The sequence below is a fragment of the Mus caroli genome, unplaced genomic scaffold (genome assembly GCF_978045245.1).
Source record: "Mus caroli unplaced genomic scaffold, Mus_caroli_1 scaffold_2, whole genome shotgun sequence".
Taxonomy (NCBI): domain Eukaryota; kingdom Metazoa; phylum Chordata; class Mammalia; order Rodentia; family Muridae; genus Mus; species Mus caroli.
The window spans coordinates 6,990,001-7,012,266 of NW_028227257.1; the positions used below are offsets into that span (position 1 = coordinate 6,990,001).

The 22,266-nt window shown below is 50.8% G+C and overlaps 2 protein-coding genes across 2 annotated transcripts in view; both read right to left on the reverse strand.

Moving 5' to 3' along the window:
- Positions 1-8,662: 8,662 nt before the first annotated feature.
- Fam209a (family with sequence similarity 209 member A) lies at positions 8,663-12,080 on the reverse strand. Its single transcript, XM_021156604.3, has 2 exons — positions 10,124-12,080; positions 8,663-9,031 (listed from the first exon to the last, which is right to left on the reverse strand). Exons 1-2 carry the CDS (start codon positions 10,367-10,369, stop codon positions 8,768-8,770), a joined length of 510 nt encoding a protein of 169 aa, XP_021012263.1. The 5' UTR covers positions 10,370-12,080; the 3' UTR covers positions 8,663-8,767.
- A 1,887-nt stretch (positions 12,081-13,967) lies between these two features.
- Rtf2 (replication termination factor 2) overlaps positions 13,968-22,266 on the reverse strand; it is a 29,940-nt gene continuing 21,641 nt past the window's right edge. Inside the window, exons 6-9 of the mRNA XM_021155940.2 lie at positions 19,497-19,610; positions 16,334-16,391; positions 16,141-16,236; positions 13,968-14,239 (exon numbers count right to left, since the gene is read on the reverse strand). Of these exons, the coding sequence (XP_021011599.1) occupies positions 14,061-14,239; positions 16,141-16,236; positions 16,334-16,391; positions 19,497-19,610 (447 nt within the window). The 3' untranslated portion in view covers positions 13,968-14,060. The remainder of the gene's footprint in view (positions 14,240-16,140; positions 16,237-16,333; positions 16,392-19,496; positions 19,611-22,266) is intronic.

Genomic DNA, 22,266 nt, shown 5'->3' on the forward strand with positions numbered 1-22,266 from the left:
CTTGTAGCCATTAAAGAAGAGACTGGTAGCTATGTTCCACGGGACACCAAGCACTGCCAGACACGGTGAGAAAGGCAGAGAACACCCTAGAACCTTCAGGGGCTGGGAATGTGGCTCAGCTGAGAGTGCTTGCTTAGCACGGCATGTGGTGGTACAAGCCTGTAGTCCCTGTACTCTGGAGGCAGAGGCAGAGGGGAGTCAGAAGTTCAAGGTCATCCTCAGCTACATAGTGAGTTCAAGGGTAGCCTGGGCTATAAGAGACCCAGTTTCAAAAAGTGTATGGAGACTGTATGTCGGTTCTCGGTAAAACATTAAATCATTTTATATAAGAGACCCGAGTATCAGAAATGTTGGCATCCTGGGGTTGAGATGTGTGTGTATGTGAGAACCATTCCCCCTGCCAATGGGGATGGCTCTACCTAGCAAATGCTTTCCAAAATATAAAAGTAAAGTCAAATGGAGTAAAGGAGCTGAGCCTCGGGGTCCAGCTTTCTTACGTGATCATGGGCTGTGCACTGGGGCTCAGTGGACTGAGTGGGGCTCCTGAATGGGTCTCAGGATGACCATGGCTTCTCTCAGCGACCTCTCCCACATGCCAGTGCCACACAGCACAGCCTGGCCGAGATGCCTCCCCCCTTACCCAAGCAGAGGAGGACAGAGCTGCGGGTCTGCCTCTCAGAGTGGAGGGAGCCGGGCCACGCCAGGGCCTCTCAGAGGCCTGAGTTGGAAGAGCGGGAGCTACAGGGAGTCTACACTGGAACATGCAGGAATCAGGCAGGGTTCTCAGTGCCTGCACGGAGGGAGCCTACTGCACAGTGAGCGGGGAGTGAGGCTTAGACAAGGAAAAAGCCCGGCGTAATCACATGACCACTGTGGAGGTGATTCATCGAACCTGTGAGTTCGGCAGCTGAACAGGATGCAGATGTCTGCAGTTCTGGAGTTCAGCAGGCGGGGTTTACACGGCCATGAGTTTGAAGCTAGCTTGGGCTACACAGGGTGCTTGCCAAAAGACCCAAATGACCATCAGGGGACAGATGGGAAACTAAAATATAATTTATCATACAGTGGAGTATTATCCACCATTGAGAAGAATGGGACCCTTTCTCCACACCAACATGCTGAGACAGAAAGGGCCACAAGCTTTAGAGTCCCTGTGTGTGAAATGTCAGGAGGAAGGACGGACAGACAGGAAGTAGTCAGTGGCTGGGAAGAGGGGGGAGGGGCCACCAAGGGGTCGAAGCACACAAGGTTTTTTTTTTCAGGAAGATGGTATCTCACCTAACAGACCATCCGTGAAGGAGAACAGGGAGTCAAGAAAACAGAAATGCTAAGGGGGAGTGGGGCAGGCGGGAGGGTACTACAGTGTCTTCCAGGCCAAGCCACACAGGTACCGTGGAGGTGGGGCCAGAGCAGCCCTGAGTCACCCCTTCTAGGCAGGGAGAGACCCCACCATCAGGTTTGTCTGTTTGTTTGTTTGTTTTTTATTTTATGTGTGTGATTACACTGTTGCTCTCTTCAGACACACCACCAGAAGAGGGCTTTGGATCCCATTAGAGATGGTTGTGAGCCACCATGTGGTTGCTGGGATTTGAACTCAGGACCTCTAGGAAGATCACCCAGTGCTCTTGACCACTGAGCCTTCTCTCCAGCCCCAGATCTGTCTGTTTTCAATCATAAAAACAGGACTGGAGGCTTCATCCCCGCATCAGGGGGCTCACAACCCAACGCATGTAAATCTACTCCAGGGATTCAACAACCTCTTCTGGCTTCTTCAGGAGCATAGGCACCCATGAGACACAGAGAAAGACAGACAGACAGACAGACAGACAGACAGAGGAATAGGACAAGCTTGGTGGTACAGGCCCTTAGGAAGCAGAGGCAGGACGATCTCTGTGGGTTTTTGTTTGTTTGGTTTTCTTTTCAAGACAGGATTTCTCTGTATAGCCCTGGCTCCCCTAAAACTTGCTCTGTAGACCAGGTTAGCCTCAGACTAGAAAAACTCTGCCTCAAAAAGTCATTTTCTGTTTTGTTTTGTTTTTGAGTCCACCTGCCTTTACCTTCCAGTGCTGGCATCTGCCTCCCCTCCTTAAATGGCTAAGGGTCCCTTCTATCTTCCTGGCCTCCAAGGTTCTCAGGGGTCCTTGAAGATAAACACGAGAGATTCTGTGTGGCACTTTCTGATCAGCTCTCTGTTTTTAACTTGCTGAGGACTCTCCACGCTGCCTTCCAAGGCGGCCAGGTTGTTTTCTGGTCCTAGCAACAGTCACTGGGGTTTCTTACTCCAACCCTGTGGTTGTACCCTCAGCAGCAGCCTCAGCCCCCCACCCCCATCCTGTCTGCAGCAGGCTGCATGTACCCTGCACCCTGCCTTTGTCCTCTCCACAGGTTTCCTCAGCTTACACACTGGGGTGCTCTTGCTTTGTAGCCCCGGCTCCCTCATGCTGCTCCTGCACCGTCTGCCCCAGGGCTGAGCTGCAGGCATGTTCCACAGAACTTGAAAGCTTCTTGAACAACAAATAGGCGAAGGACTGTCTGATTGGGAAATGGGAGGACCCGTGAGAGAAGGTGACTCTGGAGTGACAAGATCACCTGAAGTGGCTTGGGGGTTGAGAGGGTCCAAGCAGGAACCCTGTCCCAGGCCTCCTGGAGTTCAAAGCTTTCTGCAGACCCAATGCCTCTCCCATTGCCTTGATTTGTAAGCCCAGCCTGATGTGCTCCACACAGGCTGGCTCCTCCCCCGGTGTGAACTTTGCTGGGGAGTCCCTCATCAGAGTTCAGAGCCCCTGAGAGTAAGGGAGCGGGCATTGTCAGGGTGCTTAGGTGATCTTGTAGGAAGAAATGGGGCATTCAGATGCTTCAAAGCCACCAGCCCTGAGCCCGATTGGTGTATCAGGTCCTGCCAGGGAGCTTAGTCTCCTGTTTGCAGCAGCAGAGGCCTGGTCTCCAGGCTCTGTCCGACCCATCTGCTCCTCCACACTCCCTGCCCCTCAGAAGGTAAGTCTCCCCAGTTTTCACTTGGCCCGTGACACCCCAGAGAATTTAAGTCCCAAGGGCTCAGTCCCAGTCACCATTCCTTTCTGCTCATGCTTCCTCTGTGGGGTCTGGGGACAGAAGTGAGTTGATCTCTTGGAATATGACACTTGTGTCTTTATTTCCAGGTCAACCATTCCAGAAAAGCTGGAGAAAGGAGCAGATAGGATCACAGTTCCTGTCTGTGGATAAGGAGCCCAGAGTCCGCAGCTATCTAGCTTACTGTTGCGGGGGTGGGGGTGGGAGTGGGGGTGGGGGTGGGGCCGGGAGCAGTTATTCACTGCAATGGGACAAAGGACATCAAGGAGCCAGCCTGGGCCAGGTGAAGCAGGGGTGGGCTCAGAGACAGTTGCAAACATTCAGACACATGACACTGGCTTTTTTTTTTTAATTTAATTTAAAAAAAGATTTATTTATTTTATGTACACGAGTACACAGTCGCTAACCTCAGATGCACCAGAAAAGCCATCAGATCCCATTGCAGATGGTTGTGAGCCCTCAGGTGGTTGCTGGGAATTGAACTCAGGACCTCTGGAAGAGCGGCCAGTCTCTTAAACGCTGGGCTGTGCAGTCTCTCCAGCCCTTAACTTAAATTTTAAACTAATTTTTTGTTGGTTTTGATGGGGCTGGAACCCAGGACCTCAAACGTGTTAGGCAAGAATTCTACCACCGAGCTACACTGTCAGCTGAGAATTCATGTATGTGTGTGTGTGTGTGTGTGTACTGAGTCCAGAGTCTGAGGACTGCCAGGCAAGTTCTATACACTCAGCTTCTTGCAGATTTTCTCTCTCTCTCTCTCTCTCTCTCTTTTTTTTTTTTTTTTTTTTTTTTTTTTCCGAGACAGGGTTTCTCTGTATAGCCCTGGCTGTCCTGGAACTCACTCTGTAGACCAGGTTGGCCTCGAACTCAGAAATCTGCCTGCCTCTGCCTCCCGAGTGCTGGGATTAAAGGCGTGCACCACCATGCCCAGCTTGGATTTTCTCTCTTTTAACCCCAGGCAGCTGCACCAGGGACCTCACCTCAGAGTGACTGCTTAGCCCTTCCGTATTTGCTTACGGCCTCTCTTACTTTCCCACCAGCGGAATGCCAGCCTTCCGTAGGTGTTGTCTTCTCTTCTGTCTTGTACACATCATCTAAAACAGCAGTATATCTGTTGAGCCCATGAGCAAATACAGGTTGTTAATAAACTATGGAAGCCTGGCCTGCGGTATGCCTGTAATAAGAATGCCTGGCCCGCGGTATGCCTGTAACCCCTGCTTTGGCCCGCGGTATGCCTGTAACCCCTGCTCTTGTTTAGGCAGAGGCAGGAGATTCAGAGTTCAAGGCCATCCTCAGCTACATAGCCAGCTTGAGATCTTCTATCTCCAACAAAGGTGCAAGCCAGGTGTAGTGACCCACACCTGGTTCTACCATTCAGGAGTCTGAGGCAGGAGGATCACACACAGGTCCAGGGGTCATCTGAACTACAAAGTGAGTTCTAGTCCAGCCTGTTTCAGGCCTTGTCTCAAAACAAAATAAAGCCAAGAGGTCTACACTGTTCAATGCCGGCTTCTATGTTAACTGACAGTGAGCTTCACTTTGCATATGACAAGATTGTAAGTGAAAGCCCCCCCCCCCCCCCCAAGTATCCCAGCTCAGGCTTTGGAAACTGCGTTCTTGTTCCAATGGGCTTTGTCTGCCACCTAGTGGCCATATAAGGATCTTCATGCTTCATGCACTGGCTCTAAAGGGACTTTGCCCTGTCGAGCAAATCTGTCTTCAGACATGCGACCCCATGCTTGATTAGACAAGTGTTCATATATTCCTGGTGAGAGTGCAGACAGGCACACTACCTCTAGAGGTAATGTGGAAATGCCTGTCAGAGTTCCCTCTCTCAAGAGGCTGCCTGGCGGTTCACACTCAACCAACCCGGACACGTATGAGGTGTTTGTGGTTACAAATGATTGGAAACTCCCTGAGATTCCCTATAGATGGGTGTGGTGGGACATTCAGAGGCACCTGTACATACATGGTCTGTCTTGAAGCCGGAGGGAAAACCAAGATGTGTTCTTAGGAAGGCTGTGAGGAAAGAGAAACTGCAGGCACACTTGCCTTCCTGTGAGAAGGCAGGCACACGGATCAGAGCAAAAGGCACAGGACGAAAAACAGACTGTAGAGACTGGCTGTCCTTAGGGCTATCCTGGGAAGTAGTGGGGAGAAGAGAGGAGGAGGGAGAGGGAGAGAGTGGCGGGGGGAGGGGAGGAGAAAGGGAGAGGGGGGGAGGGGAGGAGAGAGAAGGGAGGAGGGAGGGGGAAGGAGGGAGGGGGAGGGGGAGAGAGGGGGACAGAGAGAAGGGGAGGGAGAGGGAGGAGGAGGGGAGAAGGAGAGGGAGGGGGAGGGGAGGGGGAGGGGGGAGAGGGGAAAGGTGTGTTTCCTGGGGTTGGGGACTTTCCCCAAAGCTTTGGCTATTGGAGCCTTGGTAACATCTCTGATGACCCCACAGTCTGCAGAGCCAGGTAGAAGTCTGAGTCCAAAATGGAATGGAAATACTGCCAGAGGAAGGCCACTGTACACGTACACACCCGTGGGACTTATGGCAGCTTCTCTCCGGCGTAGCATTGACCACCTTCTTCCCAAACTAGGTGCCCCTCCCTTACTGCAAGGCAGGGAAAAGGGGTGGAGTTACATCTTAGGCACTCAGCTCTCCTGGTGGTCAGACATCCCAGCCCACCCACAGACAATCCCTGGTCCCTTTGGGTTCCCTCGGGGTTCGGGAGCTGGGGGCTATGGACTGTTTGAGGATCCAAGACACACTTCTGGCTACAAGCCCCAGCCTCTCCACATTGCTTGTAGACGGAATAAGAGGGCAGGAAGTCTAGTGAGATACCTGGTTGCACACAGGGGAGAGAGCGTGCCAATGCTGAGGTATGGAAGGGCTCCTTCCTGCTAACTCCTGGAAGGCCTCGCTGGGGCTGCTGCTGACACGGGAGACCAGAATGGCAACAGGGCTATTGATGTCAGCTGGGAGACATCAGATGTCAGCTGGATAGGGATGAGCTGGGCCAGCTTAGCCAGGAGGAGACTGGCCTCATAGGCTACAGCAGCAAGGTAGGAGTGGAAGTGGCCGTGGATGTGGCCTGGGAGATGGTGCCACAGATTATTGGTACAAAAGAACACAGGGTTCTACCAACATTGGGTTAATGTCAATTTTCTGGTCTGCTGCTGTGCTTTAAGTCACCTACAGGATAAATGAAGGGCGTTGGGGGTGGGGGGCTTGCCTCTTGGTAACTTTCTGCTAATTTAAGTTTTCCTTCTTTCCTTTTTTCTCTTTCTTTCTTTCTTTCTTTCTTTCTTTCTTTCTTTCTTTCTTTCTTTCTTTCTTTCTTTCTTTCTTTCTTTCTTTCTTTCCTTTCTTTCTTCCTTTCTTTTTAAGCTGGGAGCTCATAATATCCTAGGCTGGCCTTGACCTTCCTATATGGATGAGGCTCTGATCCTCTTGTCTCCTCAGGCATGAACCACCACACCCCAGTTTATGCAGCACAGGGATCTAACCTAGCATCACGCACACACAAGGCAGATGCTCGAGCTGCACACCCGGCTCCGGGATCTGTCATTTTTCAGAATAAGGCGCAGGCTGCTGCGGGTCAAGGGCTCCTTTGGGTGAGGTGTGCGATCTTGACTCCAGGAACAGTCTCTCAAGGCCCTCTGCTGTTGATTTCTTTGGCCTCGTTCCTGTGGCTTGGGACCAGAGGCCAGGAGAAAGGCAAGGTTGAGTGTGTCAGCAGCAGCAGACAGAAGCAACGCTTTAACCCACTTTGCATGCACCACACATTGGACTTGTTTTCTATCGCTACCTAAGAAAATGACCAGAAACTTCACGACTTAAAACAACACAGTCCCTCTGAGGGCATAGGCTACCCACTGGCCAGAAGAGTCCTACTACGCATCTCCCAAGGCTGTGTCAGGTGCCAGCATCAGCTGTCACTCAAGGCTTCATTCTTTCTTCCAGGGCCTGTGGTGGATCCGCCTCCTGTGTTGAGTGGTGAGAGGCCCACTTTCTGTTACTTGGGTCCTAGAGGCTGTCCCCCACCTGCCACAAATGTCTCACATTTCAATTTTCTTCCCAAGGGCCACCGGGGCATTTCATAACACTCATGGGAAAGGCTGCAGGTGGGGTGTGTCATTTCCATTGGTGGAGAACAGACTAGAGGGTAGCAAGTTTCTCCTGGGTCAGACCAGTCAAATCTGCGAAGTGTCCCACTCTGATGTAGTCATTCCGTCTGCCCCAGTGGCATCAAAGCAGCCACCAGTGATGTTTAAGTTAGCCAGCGTGGCCGAGCTCTGGGAGGATTTAGACCCTCATCTGTCGTTTTCACATCAAATGGGAGTGAGTTTGATTTTTTTTTAAAAACCCACTTGACAATATAAAAACAATGAATAGCTTGCAAAGCAGCACAAACCCAGACAGTGGGCCAGGTGCAGCCAGTGAACTGTCTACCTTGGCAGTTACAGGTGTGGTGAACATCTGAAATATGCCCATATTGAAACATTGAAACTACATCTGAAATATGCCCATATTGAAACACTGAAACTACCGGTAGCTCTCTCAATACCATTATTACCTTGCCCATCTGGATCCTTTGTATGTTGTGAAAATAACTCGTGCCATCAGCTTCTCTCGGGTTCCCATTCTGACACTACTGTAAGCCAACCCTTCTCAGCTGGTAAAAGGACTCACACCCACCTGTAAATGCAGCGCCCTCTAGGGCCCTCTTCTGCCCTCGGAAGACACTGACATGCCTGTGGTGTGCATACAAATGGCAGGCATGTGCACATACATAAAAATACATTTAAGGGGGGTGGTGAGATGGCTCAGCAGTTAAGATCTCCAATTGCTCTTCCAAAGATCCTGAGTTCAAATCCCAGCAACAACATGGTGGCTCACAACCATCCATAACGAAATCTGATGCCCTCTTCTGGAGTATCTGAAGACAGCTACAGGGTACTTACATATAATAAATAAATATTTTAAAAATACATTTAAAAAGACTAACTCGAGAGTCCTTGTTTAGTTCATCAGTATCTTAAACCCAAAGCCGTAGAAGATATCTCCTCCCCTCCTCCCTATTGAGTCTCTGTGCACTGTCTGTCTCCAATTCTGGAACCACAGACTGGAACAGATAAAACCCGTTGTTTCTGTGCTCTAAAAGTCCACATGTAATTGCTAGTTTACTAGAAAAAAAGAAGTTTGTAATGCTGCAGGAGGCCTGTAGGATGGAATGAATAAAGATTTTCCCGGTTGTAGTGAGAAGCAGAAGGTTCCAGAATTACCTCTCTTGACGGAGTCACTGTCATTTTAAACCCATGATGTTTGACTTTGGGATGAAATTAGTCATTCGAATCTGATATGATAATATATAGAAACCAAGAGTGTCCAGGAAAATGTCAGCGCCTGCCTCCACATTCTGGAGCCTGGCAGATCCCCAGGACCAGCGACCTGTGCTCAGATCAGTGATCTCTGCATGCCTGTGGAGGACTTGGGCAAGGGAAAGACAGTAATGCCTTCCAAGGCTGCTGGGACTTTGCAAGGCTGCATTTGAAACTCCAGTTAAAAACAAACAAACAAACAAGAGGAGTGGTGGAGGGGAGAAAGAGCTCACGTGGGGGGACTCTTTCTTCTTCAGAATAGTCTTTATTAGTTCGGATACTGTCTGTCATTACTAGACTTGTCTTCTCTTATACTTTACTATAAACCCCTTCACTCAGAGTCCTCCTCCCCCCATATCTCATATATTGTGACATTATTGTACAGGTTCGTGGGGCTATCTGGAACCTGCAGCCTGGAGTTACTGTTAGTTGCCATGGAGACCTTAAGGTTCCGCACCTTGGACACAAATTTCACCAATTCCATCTCGAGCTGGGTTAAAGTATTGAAAGTGAAGTCTTTGTTGGGGGACATATTTTGAGCTTTCTTTGGTGGAGAGCGAAGCTGGCAGCCTCGGAGGCCAGGAGGATGCTGCTCCTGTCAAGAGAGAGATTCCGGGTGAAGTACTCCAGTGGCCTCACTCGTTCCTAACGCAGTTCCAAAAGTTAGACTCAGCCAAGAGGGGACACAATAACAAACATAGTCTGGATGTTGTTGGTTTTAACTGTGACCAAACTGGCCTGCGGCTTGATTTTGTAAATAAAGTTTTATTGGCACACAGCCAAGCTCCGTTATTAGCTGGGCCTGTTCTCAGGCTCAAATGACAGAGAGGGAGGAAGTAGCTGCCACAGAGACTCTATGGCCTGTAGAGCTGAAAACGATTCCCACCTGAGCCTTTCTTTACAGGCAGCTTGGCCGCCCTGCTCTAGCCAGAAAGTGTGTGTGGAGGTTGACAGATACTGGTTGTCCTCCTCACCACGTCACCAGATTTCCTGAGGTAAGGTCTCTCACTGAAGCCGGGACTCCAGAACTCTGCTAGACTGGCTGTCTAACAAGGTCCTCCTAAGCCTCCCTCCCCAGCTCTCCAGGTCAGGCAGGTACCGCCAGGCCTGACTTTGATCTGGGTGCTGTGGATAGAACTTGAGTCCTCAAGGTTGCATTTTTCCAACCGAGGCGTCTCCTAGACCCTGGCCACCGTGTCTTGAAATGCTGGGTTTGTCTTAGACTGAACCTCTGTCCCTCCAATCCCTGAAGAGCTCCAAGTCACTGTGGGGGAACATCCATAGTGACTCTTGAGTAGAGGCCTCAAACCTTACTCCAGATGAAACTTCCTTTGGCTCAGAAATTTTCAGTGAGTCAAAAGCAAGGGAAATAAAGAGCTCACCTCACCTGGAGTGTGTGAGCCTGGCCCTGTGAGCAGGTCTGACACCACAGAACACACCGTGAGCTCCAGAGTCTACTCTCAAGTCGGGGAAAATAAACAAAGCTTACTTCACAGGAAAATCATGAGCTGTTTAGGAACCCATCTCAAACCATCTCATCCTCTGAGGAAGCAACTTCACCTAGCTATCATCATAGGGCTTTCTGGCCAAAGTTCAAGGTCAGACACTAGTGGTCCTACTTGTAGGAACCGAACCTGGGTTTCTGAGGGCGAATGAATGGTTGTGGTATGACCAAGGACATCCTTACCTTATTCTCACCATCTCCTCGAAACTTCAGCATCACATATATCATAATGGCAACAAAAAGCCAGAGCCATTTGTTCCCAAGCCAGCCTTGGGCATTCTCTGGAAGATTCTGTCTAATCCGGAAGTGTCCTCCGCAAGGCACCTTCCCTGGGCTTTCTTTGGTTTTCTCCCTCAGCGAAGAAAACATGAAGGCACAGGCACAAGAGACGCACAGAGATAAGAGCAGGAACCATCTCAGCGTCCGCATGGTGAGCAGAGCTGGCCCAGGGAACTACACATGGTGGGGCTGCCTGCCGTGGTGCTGGAGAGACTGATGGGCTAGTGTTGGGGGCTCGTGATGTCACAGAGGGCCCTGAGCCAACAGCTCCAGGCATTGTGATGCCTTTAGCTTAAGAAGCCTGAGGCTCACTCACCGTGAGTAGCCTGCCCATAGGACTTCTAGGGACGAGAAAAGAGGATGCTGTTTCCTTGCTGGAATGTTCTGAGCTTGGCACCCTCTAAGGAGAGGCCATCGTCTGTTTCTGGTTTCACTTATTTGATCCAGACAGTGGTAAGATGCAGGTACAAGGTGTCCCATAGAGGTACAAGGTTACCAGCCACAGGCCACTCACTAAGGGCTCATGGATTTCTTTCCTTTGGCCTACACTACCATCTAAGGGTCGTGGGGACTGTCACCCAAGGAGCCAGGGAGATGGCTCAGGAGTTAAGTGTCTGAATGCAAGCATACGTACGGACCTGAGTTTAGTCCCCAGCACATGCATTAGTCGTGGGGACTGTCACCCAAGGAGCCAGGGAGATGGCTCAGGAGTTAAGTGTCTGAATGCAAGCATACGTACGGACCTGAGTTTAGTCCCCAGCACATGCATTAAAAAGCTAGTTGTGGTGGGCACTTGCAGTCACAGAGCTGGGGAGGCAGGGACAGCCTGAACGTGCACTTGCTGGCTACCCAGGCGAAGTACTTGTTGGGGTCTGGGCCAGTGAGACCATCTCAAAACACAAGATGCACAGTGTCTCAGGAATAATACTCAAGGTTGACTTCTGGTCTCCACATGCTCACATATGCACCTGTGCACATACAACATACACACCCACCACAGACAGATGCACTACTCATGCAGCATCAAGGCCCACGCTTGTCCCTCGTACCTCACTGGAGGGATCTTGTTGAGAAATGACCTGAGGAATGACTTTCTGCTACACTCACATTGCCTCCAAATGTGTTGCACTCTGAGCTTGGCGTGGCTTCTACAGACTCCTGTGTCTAGGGGCCAGTGAGCAGCAGGGCGTTCCCCTAGGGCAGAGCATTGGTTTCTGTGGGCCTCCTACCAGATGCTGGCACAGGCCCTCCTGCTGGATTAGAAACGAGCCCTGACATCTAGACAGCTACAGACGCTCACTAGAGAAGCAGGTAGCCCTGGTGCTTATGGCTGTGGCCAGGGGTGCAGTGCAGTCTGTTTGGAGGGCTATTCTTGGCAGGCCCTGAGCAAGATCGTGAAAATTCCCGTGGTGAAGGTATTGCTGGGCTAGGTATCCATGTCTGTAGGTGCTGCTTTTGAAGTCAGATCTGGCAATCGGTAGCCATCTGGTGAGCCGTTTTGCCAGCCTGATATCGAAGTTTTAAGGTTGAGAGATGTGAAAGTGTTTTTTTTTTTTTTTTTTTTTTTTTTTAATCATCAAGGGGCTGGAAATGGCTCAGAGGTCAAGAGCACCGAATGTTCTTCCAGAGGTCCTGAGTTCGATTCCCAGCAAGCACATGGTGGCTCACAACCATCTGAAATGGGACCCGATGCCCTCTTTTGGTGTGTCTCAAGACAGCTACAGTGTACTCATATAAATGAAATAAGTGCCGGGCGGTGGTGGCGCACGCCTTTAATCCCAGCACTCGGGAGGCAGAGGCAGGTGGATCTGTGAGTTTGAGGCCAGCCTGGTCTACAGAGTGAGTTCCAGGACAGCCAGGCTACACAGAAAAACCCTGTCTCGAAAAACCAAAAAAAAAAAAATAAAAATAAATCTTAAAAAAAAGCAAACATTTAAAGGTTGTAATTAGTAAAATATGGCTTACAAGGGCTAAGTTTTCTTTGTAAAAATAGGATAAGAGAAATGGTGTTGTGCTAATTCAATGACAGAGCAGCTTTGAGTTTTACACTGTTTTCATCCTCAATAAAGTTCTCTTTTGATTAAAACTACCAAAGTAAAGTAACCGTTATGAGAATTTAACAACATCAAAAAATACCTCTAGAGTAGTTTTCACTGTATTAAAAATAGCTCAGAGAAATAAGAGTTAATTAGCTTTGTTTTGGACAATAAAGTTTCATTTTTTTTTAAAGACAGGGTCTATCGTATCCGAAGCTTGCCTAACACTTCTATGTAGCCAAGGATGGCCTTGAAGTTCTTTTTTTTTTAAAGCGGATATATTTTATGTATATGGGCACACTGTCGCTGTCTTCAGACACACCAGGAGAAGGTGCCCGTTACAGATGGCTGTGAGGCACCATGCGGTTGCTGGGAATCAAACTCAGGACCTCTGAAGAACCTCTGAGCCAACTCTTCCAGCACGGGCCTTGAACTTCTGATCCATCGCCTCCATCTCCCAAATGCTGGAGTGACAGGTGCCTGTCACACCTGGCATATGTAATGCCGTGGACAGAACCCAGGGCTCTGTGCATGCTAGGTAGGCACTCTATCTACCCTGGGAGCCTCTGGGAGGTTAGACAGGAAGATCGTGAGTTCGAGGCCAGCCATGCATATAGTGAGGCCATGCTTCAAAAGCAAAACCACTCCCCAATGTCTCCACTGCCTTTATTTCATTTTTCTAAGTGCAAAGGTCACGCGCCCAGGGTCCCTTGGACCATGCTCACTCCCACCCTGCTGCACACTCCCACCATGCTCCCAGCACTGTCCCAGAATAAACGCAAGTGTATTTGAAGCCAAGCCTCATCGCCTGCAAGCAGCAAACCAGAGGGCAGCAGGAGCAGGGGCTTTTCTGGGGTTGTTTCCTGAGGTGAGGGCTTGCTATGTAACCTTGCCAGCTCTGACATCTTGGCGATCTTCCTGCCTCAGTCTTCTGACTGCGTGGATTAAACATGCCACCATGTTTGGTTTGGGAACAGGGACTTTAAGTGTTTGCAAGTTTGTGGGCATGTGTGGAGGCCAGAGGCTGACTCTGGGAATCTCTCAACTGCACCCCAGCTAGTGCCTGAGGCAGGTTCTCCTCGAACCCTGAACTCAGTGCCTTGCCGAGGGAGCCCTGCCTTACAGGAGCTGGGATCACAGGCAGCTATTGCCCTCACTGGGCTTTTATAAACGTTCTGAGGATCTAAACTCTGGTGCTCCAGTGTCCATGGCGAGTGCTTTCTCCACTGAGTGAGCCGTCTGCCCAGCCCAGAGGCAGATCTACCACACCACATGAAGTGTCACAGAGGTTCCAACTTTAACTGGGGATGGAAAAGGAGTCATTCCTGCCTGCCACCGGCACCTGGATGGCTGCCATTCTCTTACCAAGATAGCGGAGGGAGAGAGAAGGAAGACAGAGAAAAGGATGTTAGTGTGCACCAGGCAGTCAGGCGTGCGTCCTCTCTGCAGTCTTTGATCAGACAAGAAGAACCCTGTGAGGAGCAAGGTCTAAGACTGTTGGAAGTCTGTCCCTAAGCTCGGGGCCACTCCCTCCTTGACCACTATGAGCTGAGTGTACACTGAGAGCTGGAGTCTTTTGTTACCTAATAGAAGCAGCAGTCACCAGGCTAGGTGAGAGGTATGGCCTGTGGACCCACTACTAGGGAGGTCACACACCACTTCTCACTCCCAGGGCCCTCAAGATCTCACAGCAAGTGACCACGCTGGCCGAGGACTGCAGAGGACAGCTTTATAGCACGGTGCCACACCAAGCAAGTGTGGCACAAAAGGCCACGGGAAACCCAGGGTGAGGGCCCGGTCCCGCTTCAGAAGCAGTAGGATGTGTGGGTGACCCAGTGCGCAGACTCCTCCTTGGAGCGCTTGGCAGAGCTGTGGCTGGTGAAGATAGACTTGTAGGTTTCAGACTCCTCGCTGTCTGCAATGGACCTCTTCAGGGCCCCACACGGGGGCTTGCCAACTTTCCCAGACGCACTCCCATTAGTAGCTAGAAAACAAAGCCAACAGCGGTGAGGCTGGGGCTGAAGATCATTCCAAATGACTAAGTTTTAAAGGGACCAAGTCATGCATGCCATTGGCTAAGCTCCCAATGTCTTGCTGCTATTTGGAAAGCAGCTGAAGGGGCAGAGACACATTCAGCCCAGCCCAGCCCTGAACTCTCTGCAGCCGGGGCTGGCCTTGATTTCAGGTCTTGTGGCCGTCACCTCCCCAGTGCTGGGATTACAGAAGCTGCCATCACACTGCTTTATACTGCACCCAGGCTTTATGCATATGTGCTAGTGTTCTAACCACTGAGCTATATTTCCTGCCTACAATATATTATTTGAGTCAGGGCCTCACTATGTAGTCTTGGCTGGCCTAGAACTTAGTATGTAGACCAGTCTGACTTTTCCTAACTGTGCCTCCTAAATAGCCACATGCTACCATGCCTGGCTTGAAGCACAGACTCTTATTAGTGTCTCCTGAAAGCCAGTCAGAGCCCCAACCTCATAAGGCCTTGCTGAACACTGTATGCCAGCACCAGACTGTCCCCAGCTTCTCAGCACTCAGGCTGAGGGCCTGGTCCGCTCAGGTTGGTATTGAACCAGGACAAAGAGCCCAGAAGTCCCAGTGGCCTCTTCTGGCCAGCTTACTATGCTGATTGAAGCCAGAATGGGAGCCACTGGCCACTATTTATGCTGGACATAATACAATCTCTCTCTCCCTCTCTCATCTCTCATCTGTGTGTCTCTTCTCGTAAAAGAACTTGGACTTTACATACTTCTTACAGTGCTGGCACTGCACCCAGGATCTCACACATGCTAAGCAAGAGTAAGTAGAGTAAGTAGCCCTCTACTGACTGAGCTACTGCGCCAGGCCCCTTCTATGGGTTATTCTGATAGAGGAGTTTAGTAAGTTGCCTAGGCTGACCCCAAACTTTTGATCTTCCTGCCTCAGCTCCTGAGTAGCTGGGATGAGAGGCCTGTGTCCCCAGACATGGTATAAATATTTATTTTCCTTTTTTGTTTTTTCTTTATATGTACGTGTATGTGTATGTGTGTGCCTGGTGAGGCCTGAAGAGGCTGTCAGGTCTCTTGGAGGTGGAGGTACAAGCAGTGAGCTGCCAGATATGGGTGCTAGGAGCAGAGCTCAGGTTTTCACAGGAGCACTATTGGCTCTGAACTGCTAAGCCAGCTCTCCTGTCCTTTGTTTTCTTTTTGAGACAGAAACTCACCATGTGACTAAGCTAGTCTGAACTCAAGCATGTGGCCCAGACTGGCCTGGTGCTCATGGCCGTGTCACCTCTGCCACGGGGCTGATGTAAACGATGCTTCCTTTGAAGTAAAGACATTGAGTTTCAAGAGCAGTTTGGCCACTTGGCAAAAGAGCCAAGTTGGGCCGGGCGTGGTGGTGCACACCTTTAATCCCAGCACTCGGGAGGCAGAGGCAGGCGGATTTCTGAGTTCGAGGCCAGCCTGGTCTACAAAATGAGTTCCAGGACAGCCAGGGCTACACAGAGAAACCCTGTCTCAGAAAAAAGAAAAAAGAGGCAAGTAGAGAGAAAGAACCCAAAGGGGAGAATAGGAAGGCACTGAAGTGCTTAAGCCCTCCTCCACACAGTGTGTCTACAGTGTCCAAGGCCTCCACACGGTGCGTCTACAGTGTCCAAGGCCTCCACACAGTGTGACTGCAGTGCCTAAGCCCTCCATACTGTGAAGCACTGAGGGTAGCTCTGTGTGCTGCTGTGGTATGGCACCATAAGCTTGCACAACAGTAAGATATGGGCTTTGTGCCCAGAACCTTTGGCTACTCTTTAATTCAAAGGACACGGGCGCCACGGATGAATGATCGGGAGAGCCTAAGTTTTCTCATCCCTTCTCAGTTCTCTGCTGGCTCAGTAAGACCCACCTGCGCCCCTGGGAGCCAGGGTACTTTTCTTCTCTCTAGGCTCAGGGTCCACCTCCTCAGGCTTGCCAGACTTCACTTTTGATGGCCCTGCAGAATCTGGAGAAGACAGAATCAGCAAAACAAACCTTGAGCCAAAGCAGAGCAAGGGCCTGGTATCCGTGGACAACCCGCACCCAGGTTCCTGAGGTCATACCTTGTGAGGTACCCGGCTTTGACGCACACTCGGCTGCTGTCTTGGGTTTCTTTGTTTTCTGTAAGAAGAAAGAAACCTTTGGAGGGTGTGGTGGTTGACTGGGAGAGTCGCCCAGCTCGGTTATTTGAACACTTGATCCCAAACGTGTGGTGCCGTTTGGGAGTTTAGGGAACCTTCAGCAGGTGGTGGTGCACTACTGGGTGTACAACCTCACCCCAGTCCCAGTCCACTCTGCTTCCTGTGTGGATGGAGTTCTCTTGCAGCTTCCTACTCTTGCGGCCACACCTCTTGGCCACGATGGACCCTGTGGAACTGGGAGCCAAACTAAGCTCGGCCTCCGGAGGCCACCGCTGGTCACGGGGTTCTCGAACACAGACAGAGAAGTAACTGACCACAGGGTCAGTGGGCCTGCCTAGGGCCCAGGGTCCCTCTGATGGCCAGACACATTCTCCGAGGACAACCTGTCTCCAGTCTAGCAGCCATGCCTCACAGAAGGCTGAGTCCACACAGACTCATACAGAGTTGCTCTGTGATGGGGCAGCCATCCAGTGTTAAGGAGGCACTGATGATCCCCAAAAGCGCAGTACAAACATAAAAGGCCACTCACTATCTCCAGTGACTGTCATACACAAAAGAGCAGTGGGACAATAACAACCCACACACACGAGAACACACACGGAGCCTCATCCACTCAGCCCCAGAGCTGTCAGCCTCTGATGCTGGCTCAGCTGTGAGGAGGCTTTCACTGAGGAACGTTAGCGTTCATCCCCCAGAAGGCTGATCATTCTGAAATTACAGTTAACCCCACAGATGATCAGAAAGGCAGGCCACAACTTACTTTAAAATACCATTTCCATAAGAACCCCAAAACTGTACCAGAGAGACAGCACACCTGCTGTCTCAGCACAGGGGAGGCAGAGACAAGAGAATCAGGAGTTTAAGACCAGTAAGTTCGAGGCCAGCCTGGACTTCATGAGACCCTGTCTCTAACATATAAAACAAAATAATGAATTTTGGAAGGCCCTCATCTCTTTTTTTTTTTTTTTTTTTTTTTTTTTTGGTTTTTCGAGACAGGGTTTCTCTGTGTAGCCCTGGCTGTCCTGGAACTCACTTTGTAGACCAGGCTGGCCTCGAACTCAGAAATCCGCCTGCCTCTGCCTCCCAAGTGCTGGGATTAAAGGCGTGCGCCACCACGCCCGGCTTGGCCCTCATCTCTTACACTGAACAAAAGATCTTTCTTGGTGGTGGACTTTGATGTGTGACATTCATGCAATTTGACTTAAAGCATTTGGGAAAAAAATGGTAAGAAACAGTTCATTTACACATGAAATGCACACACGCAAATCTTTGAAGGCTGTTACTACAAAGCAAAAACCCCACAGACTACAGAGATGTCTTGGTGCAGAAGCACCCACTGCAGAAATCTGGGCATGACTGCGCATGTCTGTACCCCAGAGCTCACAGGTAGAGAGTCTAGGATCCGGAGAGTTTGCTGGTTAACTAGTCATGCCGAAATGGTGTTCTTCAGGCTTACTGAGAGACCCTGTCTCAAGGTAACAGCAGAGAGGGACAGAGGAGGACACCTGACATCTTGTGTGCACACACTCAGTGTCCACACCCCCAGTCACACAAAACAACCGAGACAAATGCTTAGTTCTCTCCCCTCATTGACGGCTGGGCTGTTTGAAGCTGGAGGTGTGCGCAGAGACACAAGCCCTGACAGCAGGTGAGGATATTTGGGAAATATTTTGTATCTTGGTAGCAGTATCTAAGCGCGTTCACAGAGGCCCTGTTGAAGAGGCTGCAGAGGGGATCCAATCCCACTGGGCTCTGCAGGACTTGGCAGGAGGCCTTTGATAGGACAGCCACTTGGGAAGCCACTCCTAGGCTGACAAGGCTCCTGATGCTTTTAGCACACTATGCCTCTCCTTACATTTTTAAAAAACTGACCAAGAACAGCAAAAACCAATCAGATCCCCTTGGCTGCTGTCTCTTGCCAAAGACACTTCAAGTTTTCTATGCTTTTATGATGGTAAGTGAATTTTAGAAAACTAATTTGGAATTAACATGCACACACAGATGTTTGCAGCTCCACTATTCCCACATATACATGCACACACAGACAGATGTTTGAAGCTCCATGCACTATTTTCCAAGCTGATAGAGGAGGAGATGAGGATGGGTTTGCTTCTGAGAGATGGGTCCCTTGTGTGGGCATCAGCTTTTTAAGCCTCACAACCATGGAACCACCGTCACCCACGGGTGATGTGATTCTTTCTGTTCTTTCATCTATGACGAAAAGGCACAAGCAAAGCTCTGAAGCCTCTCCTGTCACTACAGCCTTCTACCTTCAGACCACACTGGCAGATGTAGGCGGATTTAATGCCAGCTGTTTCTGGTCAGTGTGTCCTCACCACACCTACTTTTCTAACACTTCCAGCATTGCCCTGAGGGTTTTCTTTGTTTCAGTGCTGGGATCAAACTCATGACTCTGCACATGAGATGCAGGTGCTCTACCACTAAGCCACACTTAGCCCTTGGCTCTCCAAACTGGCCTCCAACTCTCCTAACTCTACCTTAGGAGGACAGGATTACAGGTGTGCCACATCTGGATTTCTACCTTAGTAAAAACAAACAGTAGTCTCAAGTTTTCCTTTAGCCTAACTTTCTCTATAACAACAACAACAAAACAATTGGAGCCGCAATGAGGTCCACTGCTTTGTATGCCCTCCATGCCTACTGGACTACACTGCAGGGGGAGGGGGCTGAGCATGACCTCAGACCTGCTGAGGTGACACTGACTTCTGCTCTCACCTTTACAAGTTATGAAAATGCACTATGACTCCTTTCTTTTTCTGCACTGGTGACAGAACCTAGGGCCTCACACTCTACTGCTGAGCTACAAGCCCAGCCCACCTGTGCTCTTTCACCTCCATGACTGCTTTTCCTGAGAGCTCATTCTGCGACACTGTGCGCAAGTGCTTGACCCATCCTTTTAAAATCTTCCCTACATCATCATGCCTTGAGCCACCGACCACCTACTTATCTGTCGATGAAGACCAACGCAGCCAAGCCCCAAATCTGTTTCTAGAGGCCAGGCCCCCTAGGCTGGGCAGCATCTGCTGAGGTTGCAGGATAGTTTGCAGCAGGCCTGGGACACTACCTTTTCCAGCTTGGCCCTCAGCCTCCTCTCCTCCATCCTCTTCTTCAGCACCTCCACATCCTCCTTGGTGCCATTGAGCACGATGATGTCCTCCTCCTGGAAGGCGGCCCCACACTGAAAACCAAAAGGAGAGTCAGTCACCAGAGGAGGCAGGCACCCATGGTCCCACCGTTCACTCTCCATTGGCCTCCAGCCCTTGCTAGGCTCCTGTCAGTTTTGCCTCCATCTTGGATCAGCTGCTCTCAGGTCCATGTGCCCAGAGAAACAGCCTGGCAGCCCGACTCTGGAGGGTTCCAACAGGGTGGCTCATGTATCAGACTTTGTACACACTGGTCCAAGCTGGACACCTGTTTTCCTTTTGGAAGTCTGTAATCTCTGACTAACCAGGCCTGAGCAAAGACTCTAAGCAGTGGAACCATCTGAGGAGGCTGTGTTGTGTGGCCGGGGGCCAATGGTTACTCTGTGAGCCTGCCCATCCTCCCTATCCCCATACCGTACTGCTGGGTACCAACAGCACACCTCCTGCTGGCCGCAGCCCTAGCTGAAAGAACAAGTGTCTGCTAACTTCCATTTCTTAGGGTGACCCTAGACACACCTTAGCAGAACAAGACTGAGCCATGTCCAAGGTGTCCCAGCGGTGTCCTAGAGGCAGGGACAGACACTTGTCAGTTCATGCTCAGCTCTGCCAGCTGCACACATGCCCATATTCACAGAATTGTAAGCAAGCAAGCCCCCACCTCAGAGAGGCCACCTGCCACCACACCACTAAGTCCCTTCCCCTCTGAGAATGAGGTCCTAGGCACTGATAGCCTGGGACCTTCTTCACGTTATCCACGTTCTCAATGCTACAGTCTCTGCAGGAAGAGAGACAATGTTGGAGAGCAAGACTCCTACACGGAACTGAGGCTTCTGTTCCTACCTCCAGGGCAGCCTCCTTGGCTGTAAGGGTGGTGTAACTCCAGAGAAGAGACCCTCAAAGGTGGCTGCTCTGTTCCCCAGGGACTCCACACAGTCTGCAGATGATTCTGGCTGTCACACCTGGGAGGAGGTATAACTGCCATCCTCCGTAAGAAAGCTGATAAACAGGACCCTCTCTTTTAAGAGGGCCCAAGGTCTCTGGCACCTCTGGGCACACAGGTCAGAGGTCAGCGTGCATGCCTGACGAGTGGTTTGCTCTTTTCTCAGGGCTGCCCTGAGGAGTGTTGCTGACTGAAGGTATTTGCGAGCCCTGAGCTTGGCGGCCTCCAGAGAAATGACATGAAGGAAGGGAGGTTCCCACTGAGGTAGAGGGCTATCTCAGCCACCATGAGGCAGGGAGATGGGGAGGAACAGCCTCTAAGCAGGTGGCCCCTGGGAAGTCTGGGACCAGGCACACTTGGGTAGAGACCCCCTCAGTGAAGGAGGGAGGGATCTTCCTTGGAGAGAGGATGAAAAGGGACTTTTCTGGAACTGAGTGAGGTGGGAAGGAAGGCCCCAGGGGCTCAGAGGCACACGCTGGCGTAACTAACCCTCCTGAGGACAGTGAAGGGTGCAGGAGGCGGGACCCTTAGTGCACAGCCATCTCCCTGCTGGGACCTCAGCTGCAGTTTCTCTCCAGAGGCACCAGACCTCCCTGCTTCTTAGTTTTAACACCAGTGGAGAAGTCACCAGTGGATTTTATAATTGAAAAGCTTGACACAAAACCATGTCACACAAGACAAGACTGTGAGGGAGAAATTTGTGGGGATGAAGTTCCTAGCACAGCATATCTTAACTGAGGTGATAAACAACATGGCCACAACGGCTTGTGAGGAAAGGGCTTCTTTCCACTCACCACCCTCCGGCCGCACTCACCACTGAGGTGAGTCAAGGCCGGAGCCAGGAGGCAGGAACTGAAGCAGGGATCACGGAGAAACACTGCTCCCTGCTTGCTCAGCCTGCTTTCTTAAACCACCCAGGAGCGGCATGGCCAGCCAGCAGGGAGCTGGAGCTTCCCTATCAATCACCCGACAAGAAAATGCCTCACCAGCTTCCTACAGGCCAGGCCCACACAGGCACCATCTCACCTGAGGTGCCTTCCTCTCAGGTAACTCTAGGGTTGTGTCAAGGTGAGGAAACCCAGCCAGCCCGGCACAGGCAGGGTTGGCACCCCTGACCTAAGAGTCCACCAAGGAGCGACCACCACCTCCAGGGGTCAGGATGCTGCCCACCGACCATTCTCTGTACATTCAGGTGGTTGTGGGGAAAGAGCCCAGACCTGGAAAGAGGCAGAACCTTAAAGCCTACTGAGTGTTTCTCTCTTGAACCTGGGTCTCACTAAGCAACTCTGTAGCCTTGAACTCTCTGTGTAGAGCAGACTTGGCCTCACACTAGTGGCTGTCCTCCTGGGACCTCAGGGTGACCTTCCCTGCCTCTCCGCACCTGCTCTTTCCTTTATGGTGCTGGCAACAGCCTCCTTTGGGAACAGCCCTGGCTGTGGCCTGACTCTGGACACACACACACCCAGCACTGAAATGTCAGACAGCTAAACTGTTAGGAATTTGAGCTGGAGAGATGGCTCAGTGGTTAAGGGTGCTTACTGCTCTTGCTAGAGGCCCCATCCAGTGGCTCACCACCTCTAACTGTAATTCCAGGGGATCTGACCTCGCTTCTGACTGTCACAGTACTCCGGTCTAGTTAGCCTGTTAGGCAGGGATGTCTAAAAGCTGCTCATGAGGCAAAAAGAGTTTTAAGGAAGCTCTCCTCCTGGAGTCTGGTGCTCTCTAAATTTTCCATTCTCGAGTTAGTCTAG

Bases quoted from the DNA above. Each gene is read 5' to 3' on its own strand.
- Fam209a (XM_021156604.3), bottom strand. From the start codon at position 10,369: ATGCGGACGCTGAGATGGTTCCTGCTCTTATCTCTGTGCGTCTCTTGT. The intron at 9,032-10,123 runs GTAAGGATGTCC...CTCTCTTGACAG, and splicing joins GAGGAGATGGTGAGAATAAG to GAGCAGCATCCTCCTGGCCT.